We start from the raw sequence: 18231 nt of genomic DNA, 5'->3' as shown, positions 1-18231 counted from the left end.
CCACGCTTTGTTGCAGGACCTCTAATACACCAGCACTGGAAGGGGTAACTTGGCCTCCAACCATTTTTATTTCACCTCCAACAGGACGGCTTGAAGGCCAGCCAGCAGCCCTTTGACAGCTGCTTACATTGGAAATCTCATCTCGTTCCCCACCTCCGGCCGTTCCCAATGCACCAATGCACTAAGTTCCAGGAGCACTGAAAAGATATGCATGTTGCACTGACTTTGCATTATGGTGCAAGGTCAGCTTCTTGCCTCACGTGTGCATTCCAGGACAATATTATTGACTCCGTGGTCTTCCAATACAAGTCGCTTTCAATTTACACTACAATTAGCATTTAGAAATAAAAAGATAAAATTGCAAATGCTGGAAATATGAAATAAAAACAGAAAGGGCTGAAAATCGAATCATAGGATCATAGAATCTTACAGCATAGAAGGAGGCCATTCGGCCTATCGTGCCTGTGTGGAAAGAGCTATCCAATTAGTACCACTCCCCTGCTCTTACCCCACTGCCTTGCACATTTTTCCTTACTGAGTATATATCTAATTCTCTTTTGAAAGTTACTATTGAATCTGCTTCCACCACCCTTTCAGGCAGTGCATTCCAGATCCTAACAACTTGCCGCATATAAATGATTTCTCCTCATCTCCCGTCTGGTTCTTTTGCCAATTATCTTAAATCTGGTTACCGACTCTCCCACCACTGGAAACAGTTTCTCCCTATCTACTCTATCAAAGCCGTTCATAATTTTGAACACCTCTGTTAAATCTCCCCTTAACCTTCTCTGCTCCAAGGAGAACAATCCCAGCTTCTCTAGCCTCTCCACATAACTGAAGTCCCACACAGAAGATCTCTGAAAGAGAAAGGGAAGGTTTAGAATTCAGGTGGGACCCTCGACCAGAATGACCTTTATGCAGCACTGGTTATGATATAAGGGCTGATCCAGCGCTGTCCGGGAGCATGACCTCAGTGCCCAACCTCCCTGTCGGGCTTAATTTAAATATCAGGTGCACACAGGCACATATGGGACATACCCACTGATTGCAGGTCAAAGGGAAGAGGAAGTCTGGGTACTCCTAGGATCTTAGAGACAGCACAATAGTGTCTGATGAATTTTATCTACTTGCCAGGGAGTTGAGTGGGGGGGTGGGACAGATGGACAGAGCTATATAATCATTTCTGGCAGGCTTGAAAATGTACAGCTCTTATCAGTTTGTTGAGCCTTCTTCGTCCAGCATGTTTATTTCCCTCTTGTATAGGAAGTGAAGTAATTCAGTGACCAGTCACAGTTTTATAATTTTAAAGTGCTGAAATCCATTTTTGCCAGAAAGAAGCTCAAATTTTCATGTCTCTGTTCCTCTTGTTCACTTTAATGCGCTCACGTCGCTGTTAAAGAAACAGTACCCCAAGCAGGAATCTGGGTGCCGCACAATCTACCCTACAGGGAGCTGGTTAGAGGGTGGCACCATGGTGCCAAGCAATTGGTGGAGAAACAGGTAAAAAACATGTGTGGGTATGAGGAATGGTCGTAGGGAAATATTAGGAAATACATGAAAGTCACAAAATGGAAACAGGCCATTCGGCCCAACCAGCCCATGTCTGCATTTACCCTCCCTGCGAGCAAATAGTCCTAATCTCATTTACTCGTCCCTGTTCTAACATCTTTTTAACTCTCCTTTTCCTTCACCCACCTATTCAATCTCCTTTTGAATGTTGACACAGTTTCTGCCTCAACCAGTGACCCTTGAAGTGAATTCCACAGCCTCACAATTCTCTGTGCTGGTGGGATAGGTTGTACAGTCAGGAGGAGAGGGGATTCTTCTTATGTGGTAGGAAAACAGGAATATGTGGCTCAGGAAATGTCCAGGCAAAGTTCTTCAGCAGCTATCGAGGTGCTTGTGATTACTTCCTTTTGTCTGCCTACAAATAAGCCAAATTACAAAAGGGGAGGGTGATAGCACAGTACTGAATATTGTATTTTACACTTGGTGATGCCGGCAAACAGCAATCTGCAACAAGTCCTGATTATTTTTTTTAAAAATCGATATATCAAAAATAAAGACCAACTTGACAATACAAACCTGCCCCCTGAGCCTGACAGTGCGTAAATAGCAGCTCAGGAATGACAGGCTTTTCTGGAGACAGTTTGCCCCTTAACTACATCTGATGCTATTAGAGGAAATTTAGGTGCAACGCTTTCTGACATTCATTTGCACGAAATTTAAATTGCTGCATGCTAGTCAGGCGCAGACACCAGAAAAGCTTGCCTATTAAATGCAAATTAAATTGCTGCGCTGTCTTGTTGCTCTGCAATCAAGTGCCTAAGCATGCACACCAGAGCATATAATCACATACTGAAAACAGATGGCCTCTTCCAACCACTTAGCGGGCTACTTGCTAATACAAAATAGCTGTCAGATGCGAGCAGGCTGTTGACAATATTCAGCTGACAAGAAGTACACTGAAGCAGGGTTATTCAGGGTGTGGCTCCAAACCCTGTCAATCCAGCCTTCAAAACCCAGGCAACTTTCACCTCATCCCCGATTTGGCATGGGGTCCACAACCTTGTAATTGGCTGGACGCAAGGCTCTGCTTGTGCCAGAGAGGGCTGGCAGAATACAGGCCCAGTGTCTCATTAAATCTGACTCGGTGAAAGTTTAATTGTGGAAAATTAAGTAACTTTATCTGCAAATGTATATTAGGCTGGTTCGAGTCAGATGAAATACAAGAGACCGGTCCTCGGGTCTCATGCTGATAATAAAACACTGACTGGCATTATCCTGTTTATACACAGATGCAGTAATAGGCACTCAGCCAATAGGTTAACATTTTAACTGTTGGTGATAGTGTAAACAGGCGATATCGGATCAGCCACCCATTATACACCTCTCCCGATTTCCCTTTCCATTGACTTCAGTAGATATCACCTCGTTTACACTATCACCAAAAGTTAAAATTATCCCCAAGCAGCGGAACTTCTGGTGTTCCATACACCTGAAATGCATCCACTAATGATAGAAAACTTGAACATTCCCTTTAACAATAGCTGCGAGCAAAAATGTATTGAAAAAATATTAACTAAGCTACAGGAATGCCTTTGGTTCTCCACAAATGTGGTTTTTATTGTATTTATAAGAGTCGGTCTAAATGCATTTTGTACTGTCAGTTTGGCTCAATTGGTGACAATTTCACCTCTGACCCTGAAAATTGTGGACTCATGGGTAAGCCTACAGCTATCCTCTGTTGGCATTCTCTGAAGTATCCGTCGCTGCCTCCTTACGAGCAGCAACCTCAACTGCCCCATTCTGTTCTTTTGCCGACCTTCATCATTCAGCATGCCCGCTGTGGCTTAATCTCACCAACCTCCTCACCCCATCCGCCACTGCCAGCAGATCAACAATCACCGCTCCTCTTCACATTTCCCTCCAGAAAGTTTGTTCAATCACGAACAAGGCCCTTGCTATCCATAACCTTATTGTGGACACTTGTGGATGTGTCAGGAAGCTATGTGGGTGCGTCAGGTTGGGTGAAAATTGGTGAAATCTGAAAACAAAGAGTATTGGATTTTTATAAATATTAACAGATTAAAGATGTTTTATGGTTTGAAGTGAAATCTTTAAAAGAAGCTTTGGCAATATCAACACATCTGATGTGTTGGTTCTGAGGAAGTCATAATAAAATTCCACTGTTTAGTTTAATTCATAGATTTTTTAATATTCTACTTTCATTGATTTCTTGAATATTTGGTTTGAACAGTTAGTCTCTTGAAACACTGAAATGGCCAAGGAGTAATATTATTGATCACAACTGTACAAGGGAGTGGAATTAACAGTAGGCATTAAATTATTAACCTAGTGGTCCTCAGCATTTTCATTTTTTCCGTCCCTCCTTTCCTGGAGGCAATAACTCCACCACTTCAGTATGGTTCCACTGGTGGCATTCTCCCTCTGGTTCTTCACCCAAGTGGCCTTTATTCATGCATGACATTTGACAGTGAATGCTGGTTGGCTATTCAACTGCGGAGGACATCACAGCAAAATCCGAGGCTTCCTCACCCGACGTCTGCAGGTGCACACCTCCGGCAGATGGTCATTTTATGAGTAGAAACCTCAGCTAGTTTTGTCTTCCATAATCCTAAGGTGCTGCAGCCAATTGTACAGGCTCTGACTGGGGTCAGCGGACTAACCACAGATTGGGGATCGAACTTGGGACCATCCTGGGTTGATTGACATGGAGATGGAGACTTTACCTCAGCAATTGGATGGCTCCAATGTGTCATTTCAACTGTGTGCGTGTTAACTCATCTGTCTCACCAGTGCTGGTTTGTAACTCTTTGCCATCTTCCCATTATAATTGCCAGCACACAAAACTGGAGCCAAAAGTTCAAAGTCTAGTTTCGAATGACATAACCCTCCCCATGCATCAGACACATCTGCTATGAAACAACTGCACTGTGATTTAATTTATGTGAAAAGATATGCTGAGGTATCTCCTCACCGCTGCTATGTCACTTAATGGTGTCTCTCTTCTGTTTGTAGCTGGACGAGCGGAGCCAAGCCTTTACAATGCCCTCCCTCCCCACAAACAGGAGGAGGTGGAGCAGCTGCTGAACAGTTGCGAGGAGGAGGCAGAATGGTGCAACCTGGCTGGGTTGCTGGGGTACAACGAGGAACACATAGACACTTTCAAGCAGGAAGAACACCCGGTGCATGCCCTCCTCTCCGACTGGTCGGCCAAGGACTCTGCCACCACGGACGTACTTTGCACTGCTCTACGAAAAATGAAAAGGGACGACATCGTTGAAAGCCTCAGCAGCGAACCCACAGCCACGTCCGCTGTGTGAGAGTGAACAAGTCAGCGGCGGCCTTAATTCTCCTGAATGTTCCTTTTGGAATTGGAAACAAAGATTGGATATTACAGAACGTCTGAAGGAAAAGGGAGTTCAGTCCTATGCTTAAGAACACCCTTACGTGCACTGATGCATAACTTTCAGTATTGTCCTGCCTTCTCCCCTTTACAAAGTGACTGTGTACCGCAGAAGCTGAAAGCGCTTTCATGTAATTAAGTCGGATTTTATCTTTTCTGTAACCATTAGAAAAAAAAAATCACGTGCACATTTTCAAATGGGCCAGGTTTAATTAAACCTGAGCGCTAAGCGGGACATATGTGTAAATGTCAAAGCATGGACATTGTATCGTCTTTGTGCTACAGCACTCTACTAAACAGAAAAGTATGTTACAGTCTTGTACATTGTTAGCAGCCCCCTCCGCATGTGTCCAAATATGTGTTTGTGTAACTAATTCTAGCGTAGTCCAAAGCTACCAGAGATGGTCTGGCTAATTCTTAGTCCAGGACTTTTGTGTGTCTTTTCACTGTGAAGTCTCTGAAACTTTAGGCGTATTAATTTTATCTGAAAAGGCAATGCTATATGACTTTGGAATTTTTAACAATAATCTGACTATTTGTGATTCAGTATCAGGGACTGAAATAGCCAGGAAAAGTTTAGTTGCAGTGTTAACAAGCACAGGAAACCTTCATCATTTGTCTTCACAATCAAACCACATTGCAATGATCAAGACAACTGGAGTAGTGGGATCCGATGTTATGACTCGAGAGGGCAATGTGATTTGTCCTGTTGCAGATTTCTTCTGCCTGTTCTTTGAAAACCATTTTAGTTACATCTAGGGAGGATAGAATTTAATTGAAACATAGAAGATTATTTTTCCTGTTTCTGTTCCAAGATGAGATACACTGTTCTAAATAATTTCTACTTCTGAATATAAATCTGTAATCGGATTGCTGAAAGAATGAGTGGGTTTAGCACTTGATAAATTGAATTAGTGACTGTCCCTGATTCTAGGCCAACAGTGGGCTAATTACCAACACTGCTTTTCAGTAAGGACCAAGGTTTATTATTGAGTTGTTAATTTAAAATAGTGTAGAAATGCCACTATGTTGAACCCTGTAAGGCAGAATGTCTAAATGATTGTGCATCACTTTGATTATGCCAGTTATTCTTATCTACCTTGCCAATGCACCATTTTCTTTCAATATTTCAAACCAAGTACAGCTGTAAAATGTGAGGTCTACAAACAGAAATAGATTGAAAATGGTTAGGTGTGCTTAGACAGGGCAGCAGTCAATACTCAGCTCATAGGTCTACGATTGTAACTTCAGTGCCTAACGGAGACCCAAGTCTTCATGAAGATATCCTTTAAGAAAGGAAACCTGTTGTCCTTACCTGGTCTGGCCTATATGTAACTATAGTCCCACACCAATGTGCCCTCTGAAGTATCTTAGCAAGCCACTCAGTTGTATTACAACCTTCTCAGGGCAACCAGGAATGGACAATAAATGCTGGCCTTGCCAGTGATGCCCATATCCTGTGAAATAATTTTTAAAAATGTATCTGGGATGAGCATGTCACTCTGAATTGGTTGGTTTGTATAAAAGTTCCAGTGGTGTCAATCTGGCAACTTTATTTTTTTTATAGATTAAGAGGTTTTCACTCTATTCCTGCCTGGTGGGTTGTCAGTCTCCATCGCTGGCTGAAAGTCATTCTTTGGGTGCTATAGGGAAGCCTTACATGGCACTGACCCACATCTGTGGCTGAGAGGGACGCCATAAAGCAGGCTGGAAACTTTTGAAAGTACCTCGACAGCTGAAAATGTGAGCAAATGTCAGGGACCCAAATACAGCATGAAAGACGTTAACATTTACTGCTAAACATAGCAGCACTATTTCTACATCATTCTCAATTTTAGGGAATCAGTTGTTAAATATTCCATCTGTGGTCTCCATTGTCTTGTCAAAAATGTATGATTTTCTTTCAGATTGCTGAATGTTAAATCTTTTACTAATTAATAAAGTTAACAATATTATGAACCTAGTTTATTGAATTTTTATCACAGACATGAGGGAACTGAGATATAGGCACTTTTGTAAAATCGAGCTTCTCCAGCTATTTTCTTACTCAAAAGTTCTCGTCTATGTGCAGCCTCCTTTATTTACAAGGAATGATGTGGAGATGCCGGTGATGGACTGGGGTTGACAATTGTAAACAATTTTACAACACCAAGTTATAGTCCAGCAATTTTATTTTAAATTCACAAGCTTTCGGAGGCTACCTCCTTCCTCAGGTGAACGATGCGGATCGTTCACCTGAGGAAGGAGGTAGCCTCCGAAAGCTTGTGAATTTAAAATAAAATTGCTGGACTATAACTTGGTGTTGTAAAATTGTTTACTATTTACAAGGAAGGGAGTGGGCTGGTTTTCTGTTTCTGCTGTCCGTGCAGCCCTGTGCTGATGCCTCCTTCTTGTTGGGATGGATTATGCCATAGAAGTTTATTTATTCCATTTGAAATGAGACTCTCCCCTGCCATGAAATTCCTGGCCCAAGAACTAAAGAAATTCTTCACAGATCCCAGTAGTGAGCTTGAGTGTTCACTGTGGACTAAAACTATAACAATAGAGAAACACATATCTTAACTATTAGGGAACCAATTGTGAAATACAAACCCAGCATTAGATTGTAATGCATATTTAAGAACCAATAATACTGTGTTTAAGAGTCTCATGCCTCCAGAAATTGTAGTCATTGCAGCTGTAGAGCATCACTGTTCTTGAAATCAGTTTTCGTTCCAATTTTGGAGTTACATTCCTTGTACAAACTATAATTGGGCTATGACAAACTTTAAATCTGTCCTGCTTAATATCTTACGATAGGTCAATTTTCTGAGTTAATGTTACTGGTGTGAGCCTAGCCCGTTAGCCAAGTGTATTAGGGAACTGAGAGCAGCATGCTTGTGATAGTGCAACACATGCAACCAGCAGGCCAGTAGTACTAACTCAGAAAATTTGTTCTTGGATTTATATATAAATCCTTATTATTAAGACCTGTGAGAGTAGCACTTTAATTACAATTAGTTACTGCTGTCCTGGCTTCTCAGTGTTGGAAGAGAATCCAAATTCACTTATCTAGCTGGAGTTTAAAGACACTTTCAGAGATCTCAGTCACCTGCTCGCTGCTCTCCCAGCTATACAACAAAGGGCTCTTAAAGGCTGATGGTGGAATATGCAGGTATCATCGGACGATATTAATGTTCTTTGGTGCTCACTTCAGCCAAGAGTTGTCATGGTTTTTGAATCTTTTTACAGAGACACAGCTAATTACTGACCTACCAGGGGGTTTCAGCCAACACCACCTGCATGTTCCCCTCCAAGTCACACACCATCCCAACTTGGAAATATATCGCTGTTCCTTCATCGTCGCTGGGTCAAAATCCTGGAACTCCCTACCTAACAGCACTGTGAGAGAACCTTCACCACATAGACTGCAGCACTTCAAGAAGGCGGCTCACCGCCACCTTCTCAAGGGCAGTTAGGGATGGGCAATAAATGCTGGCCTTGCCAGCGATGCCCACATCCCATGAACGAATAAAAAAAAACACATTATCATTTGATCATTGATTGAAAGCTCCAAGCCCAGGTAGGGAAATACAGAGGTAGATTTCCACCTTCACTCCATGGGCGGTAATCTGGTGGGGCGGATTCCATGCTCTTTGCTTTTTTTCTCTCTCTCCCTCGGGAGTTATTGTGAACAACATCTTGCTACCTACTCAGTAACATCTGACTACTTTAGGCATCTCATTACTGATGCTCAATGTCAGACAACTGGTTCAAAAGCAAAATACTGTGGATGCTGGAAATCTGAAATAAAAACAGAAAATGCTGCAAGTCAGGCAGTGTCTGTGGAGAAAGAATCAGAGTTAACGTTTCAGGTTGAAGACCTTTCGTCATAAATGGAAGGTGTTAAAGAGTTTAAGTTTTTAAACAAGTACAGAGCCAGGGAAAGGGTGGGGGGGCAGAGGGAGGAGGGAGGAGTGGGGAGGGAAGGAAAGAACAAAAGGGAAGGTCTGTGATAGGGTAGAGGGCAGGAGTGATTAAATGACAAAAGGGATGATGGTACAAGGCAAGGAGGGAGGTAATGGGACAGGTTAAGAAACAAAAGATCAATCTAGAATAGCTGTAAATAAAAACAGCAGAACCATAACCAGCAGCTGCAGTTCAATAAATAAAGAAAAATATTTTAAAAATAACTGGTTGTTCTTTGGAGGTTTAACCTTGATGATTATGTCATTAACATTGATGTCACTTAAATGTGTAAATAAAGCAATAGTGGTGATGCTGGGTTTCCCTAACAGAAAGGCAAAGTGTCCCCTCAAACCGAGGAGGCACCACTAATACAGTTTAACATAAAATCGAATTAAACTCCCAATTTAGACCATGACTTTTCCATGCCCTTTGCAGAACCTGCCTGATTTTAATTCCACTGAAATTAATGGAATAACAATCAGCCAGGTTCTGGAAAGAGCAAGCAATTCACCCCACCAGATTAGTGCCAAATGAAAATCTACCCCATAATCTGCAGCCCTGGCCAGATCAGCCATTCCTTCTGGTCCATTGATTTGTAGTTGAACATATGAAGGCCCAATGGGGTAGACTCAATTTCACATATAAGTCTTGTGCTATAGACGCTAGTCCAGATTCAGTGTAATTGGGAGCAAAGTTTTGCCCCTTTTGCTTTGCAACCGGGAATTATGTGTTTTATGTTACAACTTAATAAGATCAACTATTCCACCTTCTGGCTTTTGTTTATTTTCTCACCATTTTAATAAACCTGATTTAAAGACTTTAGCCTAATACCCATGGTTTGATATTGTTCTGTTGTCCAAAGACTAGGAGAACATGAGAGAGCTTGTGTCATTTCCAGTGAGCAAATTACAGTAACAAGGGTAATTCACTTGCACCTTGGGCAATGCTAGTTGCCAGTTATTAGAATAAATTCAACAATGCCAAGCTTTCAGTGCAAAATCTTGCTTGATGGTAGCATAGGCTGCAAACATACCCCTTGAAATTAAAAAGGACGTTTCGTATGTCAGCTGTGGCTCAATGGTAGCATTCTTGCCTTAGGGTCAGAAGGTTGTGGGTTCAAGTCACATTCCAGAGATTTGAGCAGTGCCATAATGCGAGAGTGCTGCACAGTCAGAGGTGCCATCTTTCAGATGAGATGATGAACCAAGGGCCCTCTCAGATGGATGTAAACGGTCCCATAGCACTATTCGAGAAAATGCAGGGGAATTCTCTCTGATATCCTGGCCAATAATTATCCTTTAACCAACATCACTATAAACAAATTATCTGGTTATTATCTCATTGCTGTTTGTGGTACCTTGCTGTACGTAAATTGGCTGCTGTGTTTCCCTACATTACAACAGTGACTAGACTTCAAAAGTACTTAATTGGCTGTAAAGTGCTTTGGGACGTCCTGAGGTCATGAAAGGAACTGTATAAATGCACGTTCTTTCTTTTTCCAGACAAGTGAGGCTTCAAATTAGGACACCATATCACTGAAATTATCCCTTTGTGCATATAAATGTCACACTTTAGTTCATAGGGAGTGAGACTTGTTTCCAGGAATGGGCTTTTGAACTGAGCATGAGAGTAATATCATATATAATAGGGGTCTCTGTGAGCGTGAAAGCTTGGATAACTCACATCTAGTAGGTTGTTTCCAAATCCAAGTTCACCGTTGAATTTTCCTGAATGTAGTGTTCCTATATTTAGACACCTGGTATATTTTCCAAGAAAATTACCTGCATAAAGGCACAGCAAGGACAATGTAGAAAGCTAATAATCTGCAGGGAAATGAGAATGGAGAGAAGATGCATCTAGTTTCCTATTAATAGCCTGGTAACGGGCTGTAATGAATTTAAAACTAGGATGCTAGGTATGAAACAGAACAGACAAGATCTGTGGATCATTCAGGTTCAAGTAGATGACAGTTGATAGAATGCATTGATAATTGATATGCGTGTAGTTCTTCAGACTTGTGGGTGAGCTGTAAACTCAGGATGCAAGACAGAATCAGCAAACTAGCTATTTTAATGCACAAAACTTTGCCAAAATGCGCAGCTGGTGGGTGAGGCTCCCCATCAGTAACACAACTCGGAAAATTATCCCTATAGTAACCAGCCTCAACCAGATGTAATTACTGTATTTCTACAATCTAGAAAAACATCTTAATTTTATTCTTTCTAAGCCTCTTTTGTTGTTCTGTCATTCTTCTGGATAAAGAGAAAAAGATACATGGAAAAGAAAGAAAATTGCATTGGCCTATCACCTTTCACGTCCTCCGGGCATCCCAAAATGCTTCACAGGCAAAGAAGTACTTTTGAAGTGTGGTCACTGTTATAATGTTATCACACATTATAAGCCAATTTGTGCACAGCAAGGTCCCACAACAGCCATGGGATCTCAATTTAATGTCTTTTCTGAAAAATAGCACGTCTGACAATGCCCTCAGAATCACACTGATGTTATCAGCCTAGATCATGGTCTCAAGTGGGGTTTGAACCCATAACCTTGTGACTCAAAGGCAAGAGTTCCACCATTGAGCCAAGCCTGACACATAAGAGAGACATACAATGTTGGATAAAGATATGTAGTTACAGGTAACTGGGTACACTGGGAATTCATCCCATTTTGACTTATTCAGATGATATTTTAAGGTAAGAGCACTGTCGAGGATTTTCAGCCTGCATAGCACTGAGGTAAAATAACCCCTCAGCCAGGGGTTATTTGATCCTGAAGTTAGGATTCATATTCTTCCTCCTCTCCCAGCTCAGCTCGTGCATTATAAAAAGTTTTATATATTTTGCTTCAGAAAGTTGCCTCGTTTTGTGTATGTTCTGCTCATCAAGGGGAGGGATGTTAGTTTGCATTTCGGACACCTCGGGGTAGACTTTCATCAGCATTGCCTGGGCAAAAGAATTACCCGAGCAGAGCGCAGAGTAAGCAAATCAGGTAGGGAGGATCAACTACTCATAATGGAGCACATCTGCTTTTCCTTCCATTAATTTAAAGCAGGCAGACTCCATTACAGGCATGCAATCCTCCCCGCCTAATTTTCTCACTCTGCGCTTTGCCCAGACAATACTTGATGCCTTGGTGGCTCCAACAAAAATATGCTCCCTCTCTACCCCAGCGTCAGAATCAAATATTACCAGACCAAATATAGAATCATAGAATCATAGAAGTTTACAACATGGAAACAAGCCCTTCGGCCCAACATGTCCATGTCGCCCAGTTTATACCACTAAGCTAGTCCCAATTGCCTGCACTTGGCCCATATCCCTCTATACCCATCTTACCCATGTAACTGTCCAAATGCTTTTTAAAAGACAAAGTTGTACCCGCCTCTACTACTGCCTCTGGCAGCTCGTTCCAGACACTCACCACCCTTTGAGTGAAAAAATAGCCCCTCTGGACCCTTTTGTATCTCTCCCCTCTCACCTTCAATCTATGCCCCCTCGTTATAGACTCCCCTACCTTTGGGAAAAGATTTTGACTATCGACCTTATCTATGCCCCTCATTATTTTATAGACTTCTATAAGATCACCCCGAAACCTCCTACTCTCCAGGGAAAAAAGTCTCAGCCTATCCAACCTCTCCCTAAAAGTCAAACCATCAAGTCCCGGTAGCATCCGAGTAAATAGATGAAGGAAGTTTTACATTTATATAACATTTTATCACATCTGTTTCTAACGCCCCAAAGCATTTCACATGCAATTAATTACTTTGAATTTCACTGTTGTTATGCAGATGAACACCATTTTGTGCACAACAATGACCTCACAAGAACAATGAGATGAGTAATCAGCTTTTGGTGGCATTGGTTGAGGGAGAAATGTAGGCCTGAACACCAGGACGGCAGGTTAGATGTGGTTAGATTAAATTCCCCTTTACTCTCTTGCAGCAATGTGTCTCAGTCCTAACTTCAAAAAGGGCTCCAGGGTATTTTACTTTTACCATTTCCCACACCAGACATACTATGTACTCTTGAATGATTCAGGGACGATTTCTGTTATAAGACAACTAGATTAAGACTACCCAAATTTATTTCACATAGGACCCTCATAGCCAATAGACAAAGGACACTTTCAACCCATCAGTCTAGATGAATATCTTCCTAATGGACTATTGATACTGAGGAGTTTATTTTCAGGGATAAAAGGTACTGACGGTTTACAACACTAGAAACAAAACACTATGTTCAAATTTCAGAGCATCCTGCCAATGGCACCAGTCAAAATAAATCTTTAAATATTTAATATAACACAATTCCCCGTCCCCAAGGGGATTCTCATATTTTATGGGATTTTGAATCCAAATATGGGCTAAGGAAAGAAACTGGGAAAAACAAGATCCTAAAGGATTGCAATGTGATATAGTTCCCTGCCCCTCTCCTGCCCAATCTGTTTCTCTCCCATCTGACCCCAATCCTGTTCTTCCTCCCTCCTGTCCTTTTTCTACTTACCCATCTCCAAGTAACTGCAGGCTGTAAATTTCATTGGTAGCCAGGAAGACTGAGATGGTGTGTTCCAGCTTATGCTGGATATGTGAACCAATCTATTCCCTATACTACGGAACCTTTTTTATATTGCAGCGGTGGGTGGAATTACTCCTCCTGCCAGTAATATTCTTTGACTCCCATTGTAACAGCAGGAATACAAAAAGCAGAGAGGAACAGTTGAAGTGGAAAGACAAGCAAAAGCAAAGAGCTTGGAAGAGTGGAAGTGAGCTCCAAAATGAGACTGAACAATACATTTATAAACACTACATGTTATAGTATAACGTCACAATGAAGAAATAAATCTTGTATGTACAGGAGTGAAATGGGTTGAAACCACACTACAATATTAGTAAAATCAACAATTATGCTAAACCTATATAAATCACCGGTTAGGCCTCAGCTGGAGTATTGTGTCCAATTCTGGGCACCACGCTATAGGAAGGATGTCAATGTCTTGGAGGAGGTTCAGGGGAGATTTACCTGAATGCTATCAATGATGTGGTACTTCAGTTATGTGGAAAGACTAGAGAAGCTGGGATTGTTCTCCTTAGAGCAGAGAAGGTTAAGGGGATATTTAATATTGGTGTTCAAAATTATGAGGGGTTTTGACAGAAATAAAGAGAAATTGTTTCCACTGGCAGGAGGGTTGGTAACCAGAGGACATGAATTTAAGGTAATTGGCAAAAAAACCAGAGGGAGATAAGGAGAATTTTTTTACACGAGTTGTTATGACCTGGAATACACTGCCTGAAAGAATGGTGGAAACAGATTCAGTAGTAATTTTCAAAAGTGAATTGGATATATATTTGAAAATGAAAAAATGCAGGGCTAAGGGAAAATAGCAGGGGAGTGGGATTAAATGGAGAGCTCGTTTAAAGAGTTGGCACAGACGCAACGGACCAAATAGCCATCTTCTGTGCTGTATTACTCTATGATTCTACATTAACACATTTGTATGAAATTCCACTGTTCACTACTTTACCAAAAGCAGTAATCCATGTATTTAAAAATATAGGAATCTACAGGAAAAGTCTGATCAGAACAGAGCAGCATTGTACTGCAAACACAACAACCAAGCAGGTTTCAGAAGCAGGAGAGGCCTTTATGAAAATCAACAATTCAACAACAGGCCTTACTATAAACTAGAGCCAGTCTATCTGTCACAGTATTTACTTTTTTTTCCCTTCAGTAAACAATGCAGACCACCCTGAAAGCATGAATTAAACAGAAGGGAGGAATTTCTTTCTCCAGCTTATTTCTCATTTTAATAAAGTAAGCTATGTCTCCTGATTTGTTTCCTGTCAAACGTTGATTTACAGCATTGGGGGGTAAACATTGGAATGACACATGTACACTTAGATTTTCTGCAATGGCCGGACTATATAGTTCAAATATACTGCCTGCCTGAGACAGGTCAGCTTGAAAAACAAGACTTTAAAACAAATGAAAGCAGGATGTGGCTTTAGCAAACGCATCCGAAAGTAATACTATTCATGCTAACTATCCAATGGTGATTCAATACATTTTTGATTTGTTGCTCTATTTGCTGAGGTTATATATTAAAACAGTTTCCTTTTGGTTTTACTCATGCCTGGCCAAACAGCTGCGGTAGATGTTCTGCCGTCAGCATCGTTTGAATGCGTCTATAGTACCTCTTTACATTGTCCACATGGTATCTATAAAACTGGTGAATAAAATCTGTTGTTTTTGTTCCTGTTATCTTGCGATCAGAATAATTCTTTTATTTTTCACATATTTCACAAAAAAGCTCCGACTAAAAATCATAGGCTCATAGAGTGGTTACAACATGGAACGAGGCCATTCGGCCAGTCGAGTCCATGCCGGCTCGCTGCAAGAGCAATCCAGCTAGTCCCAATCCCCGACCCTATCCCCGTAGCCCTGCAAATTTTTTCCCTTCAAGTACTTATCCAATTCCCTTTTGAAAGCCAAGATTGAATCTGCCTCCACCACCCCCTCAAGGTTGTGCATTCCAAATCTGAACCACCTGCTGTGTAAAAAAGTTTTTTCTCATGTCAATCACCTTAAATTTATGTCCTCTGGTTCTTGACCCTTCTGCCATTGGGAACGGTTTCTCTCTATCTACTCTGTATAGATCCTTCATGATTTTGAATACTTCTATCAGATCTCCTCTCAACCTTCTCTGCTCTAAGAAGAACAACCCCAGCTTCTCCAGTCTACCTATGTAACTGAAGTCCCTTATCCCTGGAATTATTCTAGTAAATCTCTTCTGCACCCTCTCTTATGGTCTTCACATCCTTCCTAAAGTGCGGTGCCCAGAACTGGACACAATACTCAAATTGTGGCTGAACCAGTGTTTTATAAAGGTTCATCATAACATCTACAAGGGATTGTGTGGTGCAGGTTAGAACATTGACCTCTCTCCTCTGGGACCTTGGGTTTGAATTCAGCAGAGACTGATGGATTTGAAAGGGTCTTCGAGCATTAAGAGTGATGTGCAAACTGAGTTCAGGCAGGCTAAACCCAGTTCCGAGGGACTTTGGGCACACGATATAAAACTCCCCTAATATGACACTAAATTGACAGATTTGAAAAGGAAATTGTTGCATTTGGCAAAAATACATCACTGAAGCTTGGGCTAACGTGAGATGTTTAGGCCACAGGAGAGGGAGTTTTACTCTGCAGCTGGTGTTGCTGAACTTGATGTTGCAGTACTCAACACCGACATCAGGTGCTTGAAGTGGAAATATTTTTCCCCTCAGTTAACATCCCTCACCTTGCTGAGCATGGAAATTCACATCCTCTGCACAATCACCAGTCAAAATCAAGAGGGTCTCCCTTGTGCTCATTCCCAAATAACCAACTTCTATGTTATAAAGCTACCAACAATAGGGGAACTTTTCAAATCAAATTCAACTAATAGCTGCTGAACTCTGCTGTGTGCTCTCATCAGATCATGGAGCCTGACTCTCAAACCTTCATACATAGTTCTCAGGTCCCACATGTGTTTAAACATGAAATATGTAACCATTCTTCTTGCTGTTACAACTGAAGCTCATGCAAAGCAGAAGCAGTATGACACCCAGCTCTATCTCACCATCACCTCTCTTGACCCCTCCACTGTCTCTGGTTTGTCACACTGCTTGTCCGACATCCAGTGTTGGATGAGCAGAAATTTCCTCCAACTAAATATTGAGAAGACCAAAACCATTGTCTTCGGTCCCCACCACAAACTCTCTTCCCTAGCTACTGACTCTATCCCACTCCCTGGCCACTATCTGAGCCTGAACCAGACCATTCGCAACCTTGGCTTCATACCCATATCTCCATCACCAAAACCGCCTACTTCCGCCTGTAACATCACCCATCTCCGCCCCTGTCACAGCTTATCTGTTGCTGAAACCCTCTTTCATGCCATTGTTATCTCTAGACTTGACTATTCCAATGCTGTTCTAGTTGGCCTCCCACCTTGCACCCTGCGTAAACTTGAGCTCATCCAAAACTCTGCTGCCCGTATCCTAACGCGCATCAAGTCCCGTTCATCCATCACCCCTGTGCTCGCTGACCTACATCGTCTCCTGGTCCGGCAATGCCTTGATTTTAAAATTCTCATCCTTGTTTTCAAGTTCCTAATTGCCTCACCCTTGCATATCTCTGTAACCTCCTCTAGCCGTATAATCCTTTAAGATCTCTTAGCTCCTCCGATTTTGGCCTCTTGTGCATCCCCGATTTTCATCGCTCCACCATTGGCAGCTGTGCCTTCAGCTGCCTAGGCCCTAAGCTCTGGAATTCCCTCCCTAAATCTCTCCACCTCTCTGCCTCTCTTTCCTCCTTTAAGATGCTCCTTAAAACCTACCTCTTTGACCAGGCTGTCCTAATATCTCCTTACGTAGCTCAGTGTCAAATTTTACTCCTGTGAAGTTCACTACGTTAAAGGCACTATATAAATGCAAGTTGTTGTTGTTGTTGTCATCGTCGAGATAACTCCCTCACACACTGCTGGCCACAACTTGGTATGACTGACTTCATCCTTGGATTACATTGTGACAACATGAATTGTGTACACCTTTGTATCAATGCAAACGGTAGAGTATAACTGTTGGACGAGCAATTGTTGTGAGTGTGGTCAAGTTGTCTGAGCTCAACTTTCCCTTACCTTCACCCTGCCCCCCTCCTCCACACACACACACACTCACACTCACACACACAATAGTGCTAAGCATAATGCTGCTGAAAATGCTTTGGGTTTATGTATCAGTTATGTTATCGGAGAGATGATAAGCTTACATATTATTACTTCAATGAATCAGTTGGCTGATTCTCTAAAAACCATGGTGCCTGCTTATTGTGAATTTCTACAGACAAACACAGACAATTCATCCAATAAGCTGACAGTGTTTACTTTAATTTGAAAGCTTGGTTTAAGATTCTGTGCTATTGCTGGTTTTGTTCCTCATACAAGGCATACCAAAAGAATTTAAAAATCATTTCCATGTGGTCGATTGGCAGACTCAATTTTTGTTAAAATGCAACCATGCATTAAATAGAAAAAGTTAATTCAATTTGCTTTCCTCAACTTGGCTGAATACAGGCATCACACAATTCTCAAACAAGCCACAGTCAGATCTGTAGTAGTTATTAGGTGTGTTTGATATTATATATATATATATATCCAGTTAACAATTTCATTATGAAGCACAGCTGGTTAGGAAAACTGAACTCAAAATGTGTTTGTGCGAATCAGAGAGCCATACTGGATAATTACTAACAGAAACTTAAGGTTAAGAAAGTGTCTTCTTGTCAGATGTTTCTTTATACATAGCCCACATCGGA

General features: G+C 41.6%; 1 protein-coding gene across 1 annotated transcript in view; it reads left to right on the top strand.

Moving 5' to 3' along the window:
* LOC137300164 (tumor necrosis factor receptor superfamily member 16-like) overlaps positions 1 to 6889 on the top strand; it is a 149541-nt gene extending 142652 nt beyond the window's left edge. Inside the window, exon 6 of the mRNA XM_067969242.1 lies at positions 4543 to 6889. Coding sequence (XP_067825343.1) covers positions 4543 to 4847 — 305 coding nt within the window. The 3' untranslated portion in view covers positions 4848 to 6889. The remainder of the gene's footprint in view (positions 1 to 4542) is intronic.
* Positions 6890 to 18231: the final 11342 nt, after the last annotated feature.

This window comes from Heptranchias perlo, chromosome 30 (assembly GCF_035084215.1).
Source record: "Heptranchias perlo isolate sHepPer1 chromosome 30, sHepPer1.hap1, whole genome shotgun sequence".
Taxonomy (NCBI): Eukaryota; Metazoa; Chordata; class Chondrichthyes; order Hexanchiformes; family Hexanchidae; genus Heptranchias; species Heptranchias perlo.
The sequence above is the reverse complement of the archived record's forward strand: the minus strand, read 5'-3'. Positions and strand labels throughout refer to the sequence as shown.